At 40.5% G+C, this 12,500-nt stretch overlaps 1 protein-coding gene across 3 annotated transcripts in view; it reads right to left on the bottom strand.

Moving 5' to 3' along the window:
- The window catches only part of plxna2 (plexin A2), a 225,150-nt gene that overhangs the window by 89,936 nt on the left and 122,714 nt on the right, over positions 1–12,500 (bottom strand). For all 3 annotated transcript variants that reach the window (XM_053482589.1, XM_053482588.1, XM_053482590.1), the window contains exon 5: positions 7,108–7,208. In XM_053482589.1, the coding sequence (XP_053338564.1) occupies positions 7,108–7,208 (101 nt within the window). The remainder of the gene's footprint in view (positions 1–7,107; positions 7,209–12,500) is intronic.

The raw sequence follows: 12,500 nt of genomic DNA, 5'->3' as shown, positions 1-12,500 counted from the left end.
GTGTTGCCTGCTGTGGGAACATGTTAACTATGAATAACGCAAATGCTATTCAAATGAAAACAATCAGGATGCGGAACAATAATTCAGGACTTGTTTATACATTTACACGTGTGTGTGTTTCTTTATATTGGAGGAAAGCAATACAACGATAAAAAAGCACACACCGATGAACAAAAGAGCAACTACAGGAAATGTACTAATTGTGTAAATAAGCAAGCAGTGTGTGAACCAAGCTGAAAGTGATCACACATCAGATAGTTATTGTTAAATTCTTCAGTGGGGTAAGAAATGCGAACAAATTATTCCTGGAGGTGAAATTAAAAGAAAAACTGTTAATTTTCTAACCTAGATATTTAACACTTAAAGCAAATTATGAATAAGCTACAAACTGTACTGATGCATTCCCCAAAGTGCTACAGTATCAGACACGTCACTATCAGACTATTGTTCCCCGGTTCCATACAGTGGTCAAACCAGCTGCTCTTTCTGAAAACATGGTTACATTTAGCTGCATGGAAAAGTCAAAAAAGCGTCCTTTATATACTTAGCAATAATTGTGCCGAATGCAGAAAATTACCCTGCGTGACCGTGTAAAGCATAGCGACTTAACCTCCAACAAAATACTAATTACGGTACTGTGCAAAAGTCTCCATATTATATGCTGCAAATTTTGTTATATATGTTTATCATGTTTGCATAATTATGTACGAAATCATTCAGTATTTCCATATAGTACGAGACAGACCAGTTTTCTGATGGAAACAAATAACCTAATGTACGCTCCTGGGAATTACATACAGTAAAAAGAGAAAAGAGTGAGTGTGACAAAGTTACCAGAAGAACTCATACTCTCCAGCATGTTTAGTAAAAATCTATCAACTATTTTACTTACAGTATAGTGCTGTGCAAAGGTCTTGGGCAAATACAAAAAAATGGCGTCAGCAAAAGATGCTTTTAAAAAACAAACAGCAATAAAGAGCAATAAAATAAACAGTCAATATTTGGAGTAAAAACTCATTGCTTAAAATGAGGAGTTTTAGACGGACAGGTTTGTGGAGTTTTATAAGAAAACAGCTGTTAGGTTTTACTGAACATGCTGGAGAATATGAGTTCTTCTGTTAACTTTGTCACACTCACTCCTTTCTATTTTTATGCAAATCCCAGTAGCGTACAGTACATTAGGTTTTTTTTACAAAATCTTTTCTTTACAGCCATGCATATCTTCTCCTGTAATGTTATTTATTCCTTAATTTTTAAGTTATATATGGAAATGCTGAATGATTTTCTAAATAATTATGCAGACATGATAAACATATATAACAAAATAGGTACAGAATATAATATGGTGCCTAAGACCTTTTCATTTCTTGCATCGTCTCCCTGCTCATTTTTCAACCATGGATCCATGTCCATACCACTTGGTTGTGTGGACTTGAACCTCTGCGCTGCATTTGGGGGTTGGCGTAATGGGCAGTTTGAAAATTTGATTTGAGTAGGTAGAGCTTTCGGACTGAGACACATCTTTGGGAATCCGACTTCCAACAGATTTGCAAAGATCAGATTCCCTTTTTTTTTGTTTTTTTTTTACTGGTCAGCCTACATAAAGAAATCTGATTCCAAACTGAATATGCCAAAAATCAACTCTCAGCTGGCAGTCTGAGCAAAGGGATAATGGTGCTGGCCAAAAAGAAAAAAAAAAGTTTGAATATGAAAGCTGACACCTGTTAGTACACTGACCTTGGGGTGAGCAGTGATGTAAATTCAGAATGGAGGAACCTACATGAACTAGAAAAGACTGTGTTGTGTTAGAAATTTACATTTTACTTGTTGGAGATTTTATTGAATTTTATTGTTAACTAAAATGTAAGAGAAAAGAAAAAACCAGCAGCCAGTTGATTCATTTCTTTTTGACATAGGTAAAAAAAAAAAAAGTGAGAAAAAAATGGAAGCACACCCCAGTGACTGAGAGGAGTCAAATTAAGCACTGGCGAGGTAATCTCTACAAAGGAACAAGGGATTAAACATTGTCTCTAATGATGAGGTTATCTTGGTTATCTAGGTTCTAAAGTTAATAAAGAATACGTCATCGAAAATAATTGTTACATATAAATGATTCCTATATAGATAGATCTATCACTTTATCTGGTTATTTCAATATTTAAAAATATAGTTTATTCCATGCAAAATGTTAGAGTCTGCATCAATGGGTTTAAACCGACTATACAATCCTATTCTCTCTCATTCTCTCTCTCTCAGTTTTTATGCCCTTCATCCTTCTTTCTTTTCTCTCCATCCTCCAGCCACCCTCCTGCAGCCTGTGAATGGCCTGAATGAGGACAACAAGCGGGAAAATCTTTAGAGTCTGAGCTTCGGGAACGAGTGTGTGCATAATGAGGACCACGCTTGAAGCTTGCTCTTATCCACACCCATGAGACTCGAGTGCGCTTGAGACAAAAGCGTGTTTGCAACTGCAATCTAAACGCTGGATGCTTTTGTGTGGCCCTGGCGTGCCAAAATCAGACTCGTTTCTCTGGCCGTCACCCTCTACTCCGCTCGCTCTTTCTTCTTCTGCTTCTCCTTTCAATCGTCAGGCAGCAGCTGCTGGTAATTACAGGGGCCGTCAGCGGATCGCGCCATTCTGTGACGATGTTCGGAGGACGGAGAGTGGTGGCGGCGGCGGCGGTGGTGGTCGTAAGGGAGGGGTATGACGCAAAGAAGCTCTAGTTTTGACCACTTGCTTCAATGTGCTGCTCGTCGCTCGTGCTGCATCATGCTAATGTGCTGCCATGTAGCTAATTACGAGGCCCAGAGTAGCATTAAAGCAGCGCTATTGAGGAGAGGCGAGCGTGTAACGTACAGCAGAGAGAACGAGGGAGACCAATTCACAGCTTCAAAGGTGTGAGAGATTATGCATGGAGAGCCATCCCTCTTTTTACCGCTCTCTTTCTCTCTTTCCTGGCATATTAAGAAAGAGAGGGAGAGAGAGACACTTAAAGGGGTCTGCAGGAGTGAGAAACAAGCAGACATGAGCCAGGAGACGAGAGTGATGACGGAAGAAGCGCGCGAGAGAGAAATGAAAGAGACAGCTAGAGAGGGAAGGCTAATTTTATCAAGACAACATAAATTGTGGAAAATGTGCCCGATGTGGCTGCGTCTGAGGCTGAGGGAACGATGACAAGGTGGTAGGAGAGACAGATGGAGAAAAAGAAGGAGAAAAACCTGAAAGGAGAATGAGATGGGAAAACAACACAGGGCAGCGGTACCGAATAGACAAGAAACACTGCTGTGCTGCAATGCACGTAAAATCATTTTGTGTGGTGTTGTTTTTTCAGGAACATAATAAGATTTCAGGGGACAGAATTCCAATAAACAGCGGCAGTGCAAAGGGAAATTTGGCTGATCAACAACATTTTGGATAACATTGTGTCAATTCCATATAGCATCCTAAAACACAATCAAGATAGATTTCCGTGCATGTGTGTGTAAATTCTGTGGGCGGACGGCTGATTCTACAGACTTTGCAGACACTACGACAGGTGTGTGAACGTGCATATGGGGATTTGTGTATCACACACAGACTTTATGAGAGGTGCACCGTCTCATCTGTATAAATATAAACACTCACTAGAAACAATGAATTTCTAAAATTAAATGTATTTACGCACGCCGAGACTAACAGCACCTGTTCTGGCACGCTGAAGCGACACGCTAAAGTACCTGGCACTCGAGCTGTTATTTGTCCCCAATGGCGCCGCAAGGGCTACGCAAATTACTTTAAGTGCACTCTTCACAGTGCTGCCACCATTAGCAAAATGCTAGTAGTTCGAGCTGACTGTTATTAGGATGAAGCTCTGTTCGGGCGTGCCAGCGGGGAGAGGAGACGAGAACTAGGAAGTTACATACATACGTGTTGTTAATGCGTCCCTTGGGAAAAAAAAAAAATCGGTTAAATTTGGAAATTTTTAAATTGGCACCGGGTTGCAGACTGGAGCCGATGAAGCCGGGTGTAGTAACATGCATCAGCCACCAGGTGACAGTGACAGCCCCTGTGCTGTATGTCACCATGTGTGTAAACCTCTTTTCTTTTCAAAGCTCAGAACATGTGAAAGTGAAAAAAGAAAGCCACAGAAACGGCGTCCTGCACACATCTGGTCAGTGTAATGCGTTTACACAGAATGACAGAGCACAAAGGAGCCTGGCTAAAAATAAAACAGAGTGAGAAAATTCGAGTGTAACAACACGCCAACATGACGAATTAAATTATTTGCACCAGGGGACGTTCATGATATGCTCAAATCTCATTGGCAAAGCGAGTGTACACACATTGCACTGACAGTTTTTCTAATCATCAGTTGCATCTTCGGAAGGTGTTACCAAATCTCACGTCTGCTCAATGTGTGCGTGTGTAAATCTGAGTGCGACATTTTAACAGTTGAATCATCGCGCTGAGCACCAGTATCATCACTGAAAGCTGGAACTGTATACAGCTGCATGTAGAAGAGAAGCCTTCAGCTTTGGTGTCAATACGTACTTGTGTATTAAATTACTGAGATCTTTCTCAGGTCATTACTCTTTTAACCGAGTGCTAAGTGCTTTTGTGTTCAACAGACACTATGATGAGTCTAAGAGAGACGGAGCATGAGCTATTCATCTTTAGAGGTTGGGAGTTCAAATCTCGCCTCCGGTCTGTGTGCATGGAGTTTGTATGGTCTCCTCGTGAGTCCAAAGGCTGATTCCAAATTTGTCATAATGTATAACTGTGTGTGTGTTCGCGTTCTCAGTAAGGTGGCACCACGTCTAGAGTGTCCCCTGCGTCCTGCACTAAATTGCCTAGGCTTTTTATACTAAGGATAAGCAGTATGCACTGATCAACCATAACAATGACCCACCTACGTTGTGGGTGAGCCTTCTGCTGGGGTGGTGCTGGCACCTCAGCGCATAGCTCCCCAGGGCCTCATGTGGTTTCTAGCTCCAGGACATTAGCTTTTGGGTGCTGTAGGCTGCAGGTGGGGTCTGGACGCGTTTGTGCTGTGCATTCCATGGGTGTTCGATTAAACAGGGATGTATTGGTGCCTTTGGCAATCTATTCTGTACTGCCGTTTTTGTGGAATTGTATCGAGGGTCGGCCTTCGTTACCCAGTAGGCATGGTGAGCCTTGGGAGCACATGATTCTGTCAGCAGTTTTCTGGGGTATACTGTAGATGGTGATCAATGCTGTTTAGTTTACCTGGTGGTGGTGCTGATGTAACGGTTAATTGGTGTAAATGATGGATGGATGAATCATTTCATATCATAAAAGAAAGTTTTTTGTCTGCTTTTCAGTGTTGCAATTTTATTTATTTAATTAATAAGATATAAGGATAATTTTTTTCAGCATGGGAACTTGCCTTACAGGCAACATTCCTAAAATAATAGAACACTATAAACCCTTACAGTCAAAGCAGATCTGGAATGAACTACATGTTTATCAACGGGCTCCATTAAACGTGCTTAAATGACATGACCAGAAAAGGTTTTTCAACGACCCTCAGGTTAATTAAAAGGTCTTACTGTCATTCAGTTTTACAAAATGATTTTATTAGAAACATTTACATAACTTCCTGCTGGTGTGACTGGAGAACAGGTATATATTTTTAGCTTTAATAATAATAATAATAATAATAATAATAATAATAATAATAATAATTATTATTATTATTATTATTATTATTATACACAGGCATAACTTTCAGAAAAAAAAGTTTAGCGAATTCAGCTTTACTGTTTTTATTTACTTGCCCTGCCACTTACCCCTTTGTATTTAATTCCTTGACTTACTGCTGCAAAAAATTAGAGCATGTTACATGTTGACATGTTACATTTGTACTGCATGTTTGGGCATAACTGATGTGTGATGTGCAGGACGTGTGTCCGAGCAGCTGACACTTAAATCACCAGTGTTGCCATATTTGCACTCAAATCTCCTTTTACATCATGTTATCGTTGTTATTAATGTTATTAGTACAAAATACGAGTAGCAAAGTGTGCCTTTCAGACTTGAGCATTCAGTGACCTCTAAAAGCAGTGAGCTCTGATCCTCTAAAAAATGTAAAACTCACACAACTGAACTGCTGTTAAGCCTTGAATACAGAACATCTGGCTGATATTAAATGTTATACAGTACAATGTACAGTACTGTGCAAAAGACTAGAGCCACCGCTCATTTGTTCACATTTTGCTCCTAAAGAGCCAGACGTTCTTCTATTTTTTATGTAATCTTAAGGAATAGTTCTTCAGCCATCCCGAAGAACGAAGTTTTTCGGTCCAGGCCCTGTACTGTACCTGACCAATACCAATGTTTTTTCCTTGTCATGTTATACAAGCTTTACCAGTGAGAAACAGGTGCAGATGATGACTGATGATCAGGTCGAAATGCGGGATGGCTCTAGTATTATACTGGAATATACAGTACAGTACATATTATGTACGAAAAAAAAAAAAAACATTACATCTTACAATCAGCATGGAGTGTCCAGCTGTGTTGCTAGTTAGCTTTAAAATTGAGAAGGTACCAAACAGTATTGTAGTCCAAAGAAGGCATGAACAAAAAATGCAAAAAAAAAAAAAAAAAAATTCATACATCTACAGGACACCCAAAACATGACCTATTAAACCACCAAACAATTCAAAACACTCGTTTTCTCAAACAATCAAATTTAAAAATATTACATATAATCTGCTTATCAGTGCTGTTGACTTCTTTCCTTCTAAAACTATTTCACATGATTGCACAAGTGATCAATTCTATAGCAAATCCTTTTTTCTTTTTTTAAACTATATCTACGGGGAATCTTACCCACAAAGGTCTCTAAAGTTTAATAAAGGTTTGTAGCAATACAAAAGTTTGTAGGAAACATTACATGATTTAAGTCATAAATATATTTTTATTTCCACTAAAGTTATTTGTGTTTGATGTCGTCCTGAGTTGGAACGATCAACAGAAAAGAGAAGGGGAGGAGGTGATGAAGCGAGCGACTGATCTCAGACAGACTGACACAGTGAGCTCTCTGATATTGTCATGGTCTAATCGAAAGCACAGCGAGTGTGTGGTGTAGGAAGAGTACTTACATGTTGTGCAGCACACACCAGCCGCAGTGCGGGTCTCCAGAGCTCAGACACTCGTGACACGTTCCATACTGCTCGCATGACTCGACGGGTACCTGCGTCACCTGTGAAGATCAGACGGCAGCTGTCAGAGCCTGCTCACCGACATACACACACGGATACACACACACACACACACATGTGTCCAATCTGTTCCAATCAGATGAGATGTGATGAACAGATCATACAAGTGACACGATCACACGTGGCGTTCATTGGAAAGTGCGACTAAGGCACAAAATGTGAACTTTCATTGACTTCTCGCTGAGCTGAAAGCAAGCTTTTCATTGCTGGTCAAATCCAACAGCGGGCGTTCAAAGGAAGTTAATTGGATCTAGTGGAAAGTAGATAAGGGTTAGACAGAAGGAATATCGATTTTTATCATCTCAGGAGGGCAGAGCCAGCAGGAAAAAAAAATAAATCACAACATGCATTTTATCCATAATGCATAACACCGGTGGCTAAACACAATGTAGCACGCAGGAGCGCCATGGACAATGAGGATTTTAATGGCCATGTGTGTGCATGTGTGTGTTCTGGTTCAGGGGTGGTTGACAGGTGGTCAGAAGCGTGTGCAGCAGGAGCAACTGGTGCTTTTTTTGTGTGTGTGTGTGTGTGTGTGTGTGTGTGTGTGTGTGTGTGTGTGTGTTAAAGCTTATCTGAGAGATGAACACCAGTGAGCACAGCTGTGGGAGCTTTGCTAAAGAGGCTGTAGCCAAAACAGTAATCCATTGTACAGATACAGTGCATTTGTGCCGTCAGGTATGAGTCACACACACACACACACACACACACACACACACACACACACACACATGGATGATCATACGTGCTGCAATGTCAGTACTATAACTTTGAGGAAAAACAGGCTGTTGTTAAAAGAGAGTTAAGTGCTGGCATTATATTGATACATTCGAATGATTATTTCAGTGGTGCTTCACTTTTACAGGGAAAACACTCGCGTTCCGGTACCCAGGGTGCAGTTCTAAGCCCACATCATTCACATTAGTCTTCTTGCTTGTGGGCAAAGTGCTTTATGGTTATGAAAGTAATTAATCTTTAATTGCTAACAAGATGCATAAAACTTTCCTATCACCTACTGTGGTGGCTCGTAAATACACACGCACACATACACGCACCAATCAGAAGTGCAGATGGCATGTGAGATAGAGAGCTGCCACTTGGCTTCACTCAGCCACATTGCCCCTGGCCAGTCTGCACATGCTTGACATGCTGGGGTGAAGCCCTGATGTGACAACTGGCCTACGCCTCTCTTTCGCTCCTTTTTTCACTTTAATACATTTGCTCAGTGTTAACCTGCTTTTCTGATGATGTCAGCTCAACCTGCTGTGTGCCCTTCTTGTCCACTGATAAGAGACCTTTAAAGTGCACCTGGATAGTGTTCACTCTCTCACTCACTCTCCCTCTCTCAGACATATCCATTGTTTCAGCATAAATAAAACCTAAAGGGCGGCAGTTGGCTTTAATTAATTAAACTTGATGTCTGGATTGAAGTTCATATGTTTTCATATGAATTATTGTGTAAAGGTTTTTACAGGTTTTTGAATTTAAAAAGTTCACCCAGGTCTGGCAAAATGATGCCTTGTGGGGAGAAGACACATATATCATAGGTGTCAACTATATTCAGTATAGTGTATACAGCCGAACAGTTAGATATGGTGTACTGCAGCTAGAAATATAACAAAAACAACAATAATAATAATAATACCAATAACAACAATAATACTAATAATGATCATAGCTAAGCTACAAAATCAGAACCACTTTCTTTGGAAACTCTGCAGGGAACACAATTTGTAAAAATTATGATACTAATATACTATAATATAATATTTCATAAATATTTATTCATAAATGTATTATATTTATGATTAAATACAGTAGCAGCTAACTTTAGCTAGTCTTTAGAGCACTTTAGCTTGTTATTAGCATAACATTTCAAATTTCATAGACATGCTAGCGTAATTAGCATTGTACAGTTTTATATTCGCTACAAGACAAGAGTGTTGAGATAAGTATACAAGTAATATCACTTTTACATACTCCTTAGTGCAAACTTTCATTTATTTATTTATTCATGTTTTTGTATAGGCCTCTTCATATACAAAATCAAATATATATATTAATTCTATTAATTCCACTTTGTTTTCTTTCTCATGAAATGCTAAGAAGCTATTTGAAAGACACAATTTAAAGACACTAGTGCATTTTTTTCTTTAGCATAGCATACCTCAACCGAGTGGTAGAGATGGCCCAATCAGGTTAACTTATACACAGAATGGAATTTATAACATAGGGACTCAAAATGTGCTCTACGAAAAGGCTGAGCAGAACATTAAAGTTTTAATTATAACTCATCTTTATTTAAACACAAATATTCCCATTGGTTTGTTTAATCACATTTTATTGCCTACCAGCTACAATCACTCAGAAACTGGAGTACTGCTGTTTGTGAAATTTAAAACAACAGTATTGTTGAAGAAATGTTCAAGGTTTTTTTTATTAGTAGGAGAAAAAGAAGTGTTGCTTTCATACTGGTTATATAAGTAAGATGCTTATTTTAAATAAAGTATATGATAATGCATGAGGCCAAAATGTATGAGTGCGGCACTTATCAGTTTAATTGTACAGATCTTACAGTGATTTATTCCTCACTCTGTCAGTGTTAATCACTGTCTCATCATCAATTTCCTTACATTGAAATTACAAAATGCTTTTTTTGTCTTTATGCTGTCTTGGAGTTTCTCAGTAAGTAACAAGGACAGATTTTTAGACATTTCGGAGTGGACAGAGCTTTAGTCTGATATGTCTGTGCACCCTTGTGCGAGGAAAACAGAGCTAGAAAAACCCAAGGCTGATTCTTTTCTTTCATTTACACCATGTGTTCAAAAGAACAAAAGTAAGCTTTAAGAAGGTTAAGCCCACAGTATGAGTAACAGGATGGGGTGAATAATACTTATAAGTGTGTGTGTGTGTGTGCGTGTGTGTGTGTGTGTTGTATGACCGTGCTAAATATCATTAGTGTGTTTGAATAAAGAAGAGAGCCCTCGCCATGTCGCCATGACAAAGATGAACAGCACTTCTGTTGTCTTAAGCGAGCAAGACTCTCACTTAAGCTGGATAAAACACACACACACACACACACGTGCGGAGACACTGTTTATATTCTCATATAGTGTCATTCAACACCAGATATGAAAGCTGACTGCGGGTAAAGCTCGCTTTCTTTCTTCTTCCTCTCCCTGTGCCCCAGGACAAACAGGTGGTCTAAAGTAATGAGTCCATCACATCAGGCGTTTGCTAACAAACACTCACACCGGGGGCCAAAACTAACAAAGCAGAGAGGCCAGCGGCTCTCAGCGGCTCCCGACACCGTCCTCGCGATGCAATAACCCGAAGACGAACTGGCCAGCTGCCAGATGACACTTTGTCATAGCCGAGGCTTCTGGTCTAGTCTTTGGGATTGAGCCTCGTGTGCAACGTGAGTGGACGCCGCTGATAAGCGAGGCTGCTTCTCTCAGCACGCTTGTCGGGGAGGAATATTAGTTCAGACGAACTCTGGCTGAGCCAGATGTATGGATATGTGAGAAGCTGATAAAAAAGTAATGGCGGAGAGACAGCTGCTAAGCATGATGATAATACTTCGGCAGGTGTGTGTGAGAGTGTGTGTCTGTGTGAGGTGGCGGTTATAAATGAGAAGAAAGAAGTTTGGGGCAAACTGCAGCAGCTGTTGGCCAGTGTGTTGTCCACGCTGACATTGACCACACGCCACAGTCACTCAACACAGCGAGCGAACACAATGAAGCCTGTTCTCCTACTGTGAGCAGCTTGCAAGAGTGTGCAAAAGTGTCTGCTAGTGTGTGTGCATGTACTGGAAAAGTTTTCAATATGTATAACTATTCAAACTCACACACATATCCAGTGCAGCACAATATTACCCTTTGTAAGCCAAAATTATTTAAAGGAAAGTTGGTCTTAAAACATAATGCACATATTTACTGTACATACAGTAGGAATAAATATTAGTCGCTGTAACTGGGGCATCTATTTACACCAATTCTGAAAATTTTCAACAGGAATGTGACTAGGCTGTACTGTACATAGCCCTTGTCCTGTAAAGCCTTTTCGAGTTTGTCACATGGTTTTAATCAGGTTATGGTGTTCGACCAAACCACAACATCGAGACTGCGCCGGTGTGCATGTCTCTAGGGTCTTGATACGCTCGTACAGCCGAGACTGAGGGTTTTTCCTGTTTTGGCTGCTTCCTGGTCTATTGGTTTGGTAAATTGCAGTTGTCCAGTATTTTTTTAGTTACTCCGGCACGTATAACTCAATCTGACACAGAAATAGGCCCGGACGTTCTGCACATGCTCCCCAGATTCCGCTCAATGCTTTGACACATACAGTAAGTTGAACAAAATAAGAAATATCAGAAGCCGCCGCAAACAACATGGCGTCGCGTTCTGCCTTCTGAGAGCACCGTAAACAGAAGGGATAGCATGCGCCTCATTTGTACAAAAAGTACCACACGTATGAAATGTGCAGAGCTGTAAAGGTTTCACCACGTGATGTAATAGTTCAGCAAAATGATAATATAATACTAACAAGCTGAAAGCGGGCATACTGTACCACCACCGGGGCAGAGGTGGCTCAGAGGGCTAAGGAACTGAGTTACTGATCGTAAGATCGGCGGGTCGATCCCCAGCTCCACCAGGATGCCACTGTTGGGCCCTTAAACAAGGCCCTTAACACTATCTGCTCCAGGTATCGTGGCTGTATCGTGGCTGACCCTGCGCTCTGACCCCAGTTACGTGGGATATGCGAAGAAAGAATTTCATTTAATGGATATGTGACAAATAAAGGCATACTGTAGAACGATTCTGTTGTCATGTTTGTATAACAAGACAAGGACTCTATAGTTCAATAAAATGGCAAAGTTGAGGTACAGTATAACCAATGTAGTTCGACTTGACTGTGCATGTAAACCTACTCACTGTCTTGGAGTTTTACATTAACTTAACATCATGTGATGAACGCTGGTCCAACTTCAATTGATGAAAGTAATTCTTTTATTCATTCATTTTATATATGTACTGTGAGGCATGAGGCGGGATACACCCTGGCAGCAATTTATCACAGGGTGCACACACACAGGGCACTAAACCTGAACACTTAATCTGCATGTCTTTGGACTGTGGGAGGAAACCTAAGTACCTGGAGGAAACCCACCGAGCACTGGGAGAACATGCACTCGGCACCCACACAGACCTAATGAAGGAATCGAACCCTCGACCCTGGAGCTGCAAGGCCACATTGCTAACCACTACGCCACCATT

This window comes from Clarias gariepinus, chromosome 22, assembly GCF_024256425.1.
Source record: "Clarias gariepinus isolate MV-2021 ecotype Netherlands chromosome 22, CGAR_prim_01v2, whole genome shotgun sequence".
NCBI classification, from domain to species: Eukaryota; Metazoa; Chordata; class Actinopteri; order Siluriformes; family Clariidae; genus Clarias; species Clarias gariepinus.
The sequence above is the reverse complement of the archived record's forward strand: the minus strand, read 5'-3'. Positions and strand labels throughout refer to the sequence as shown.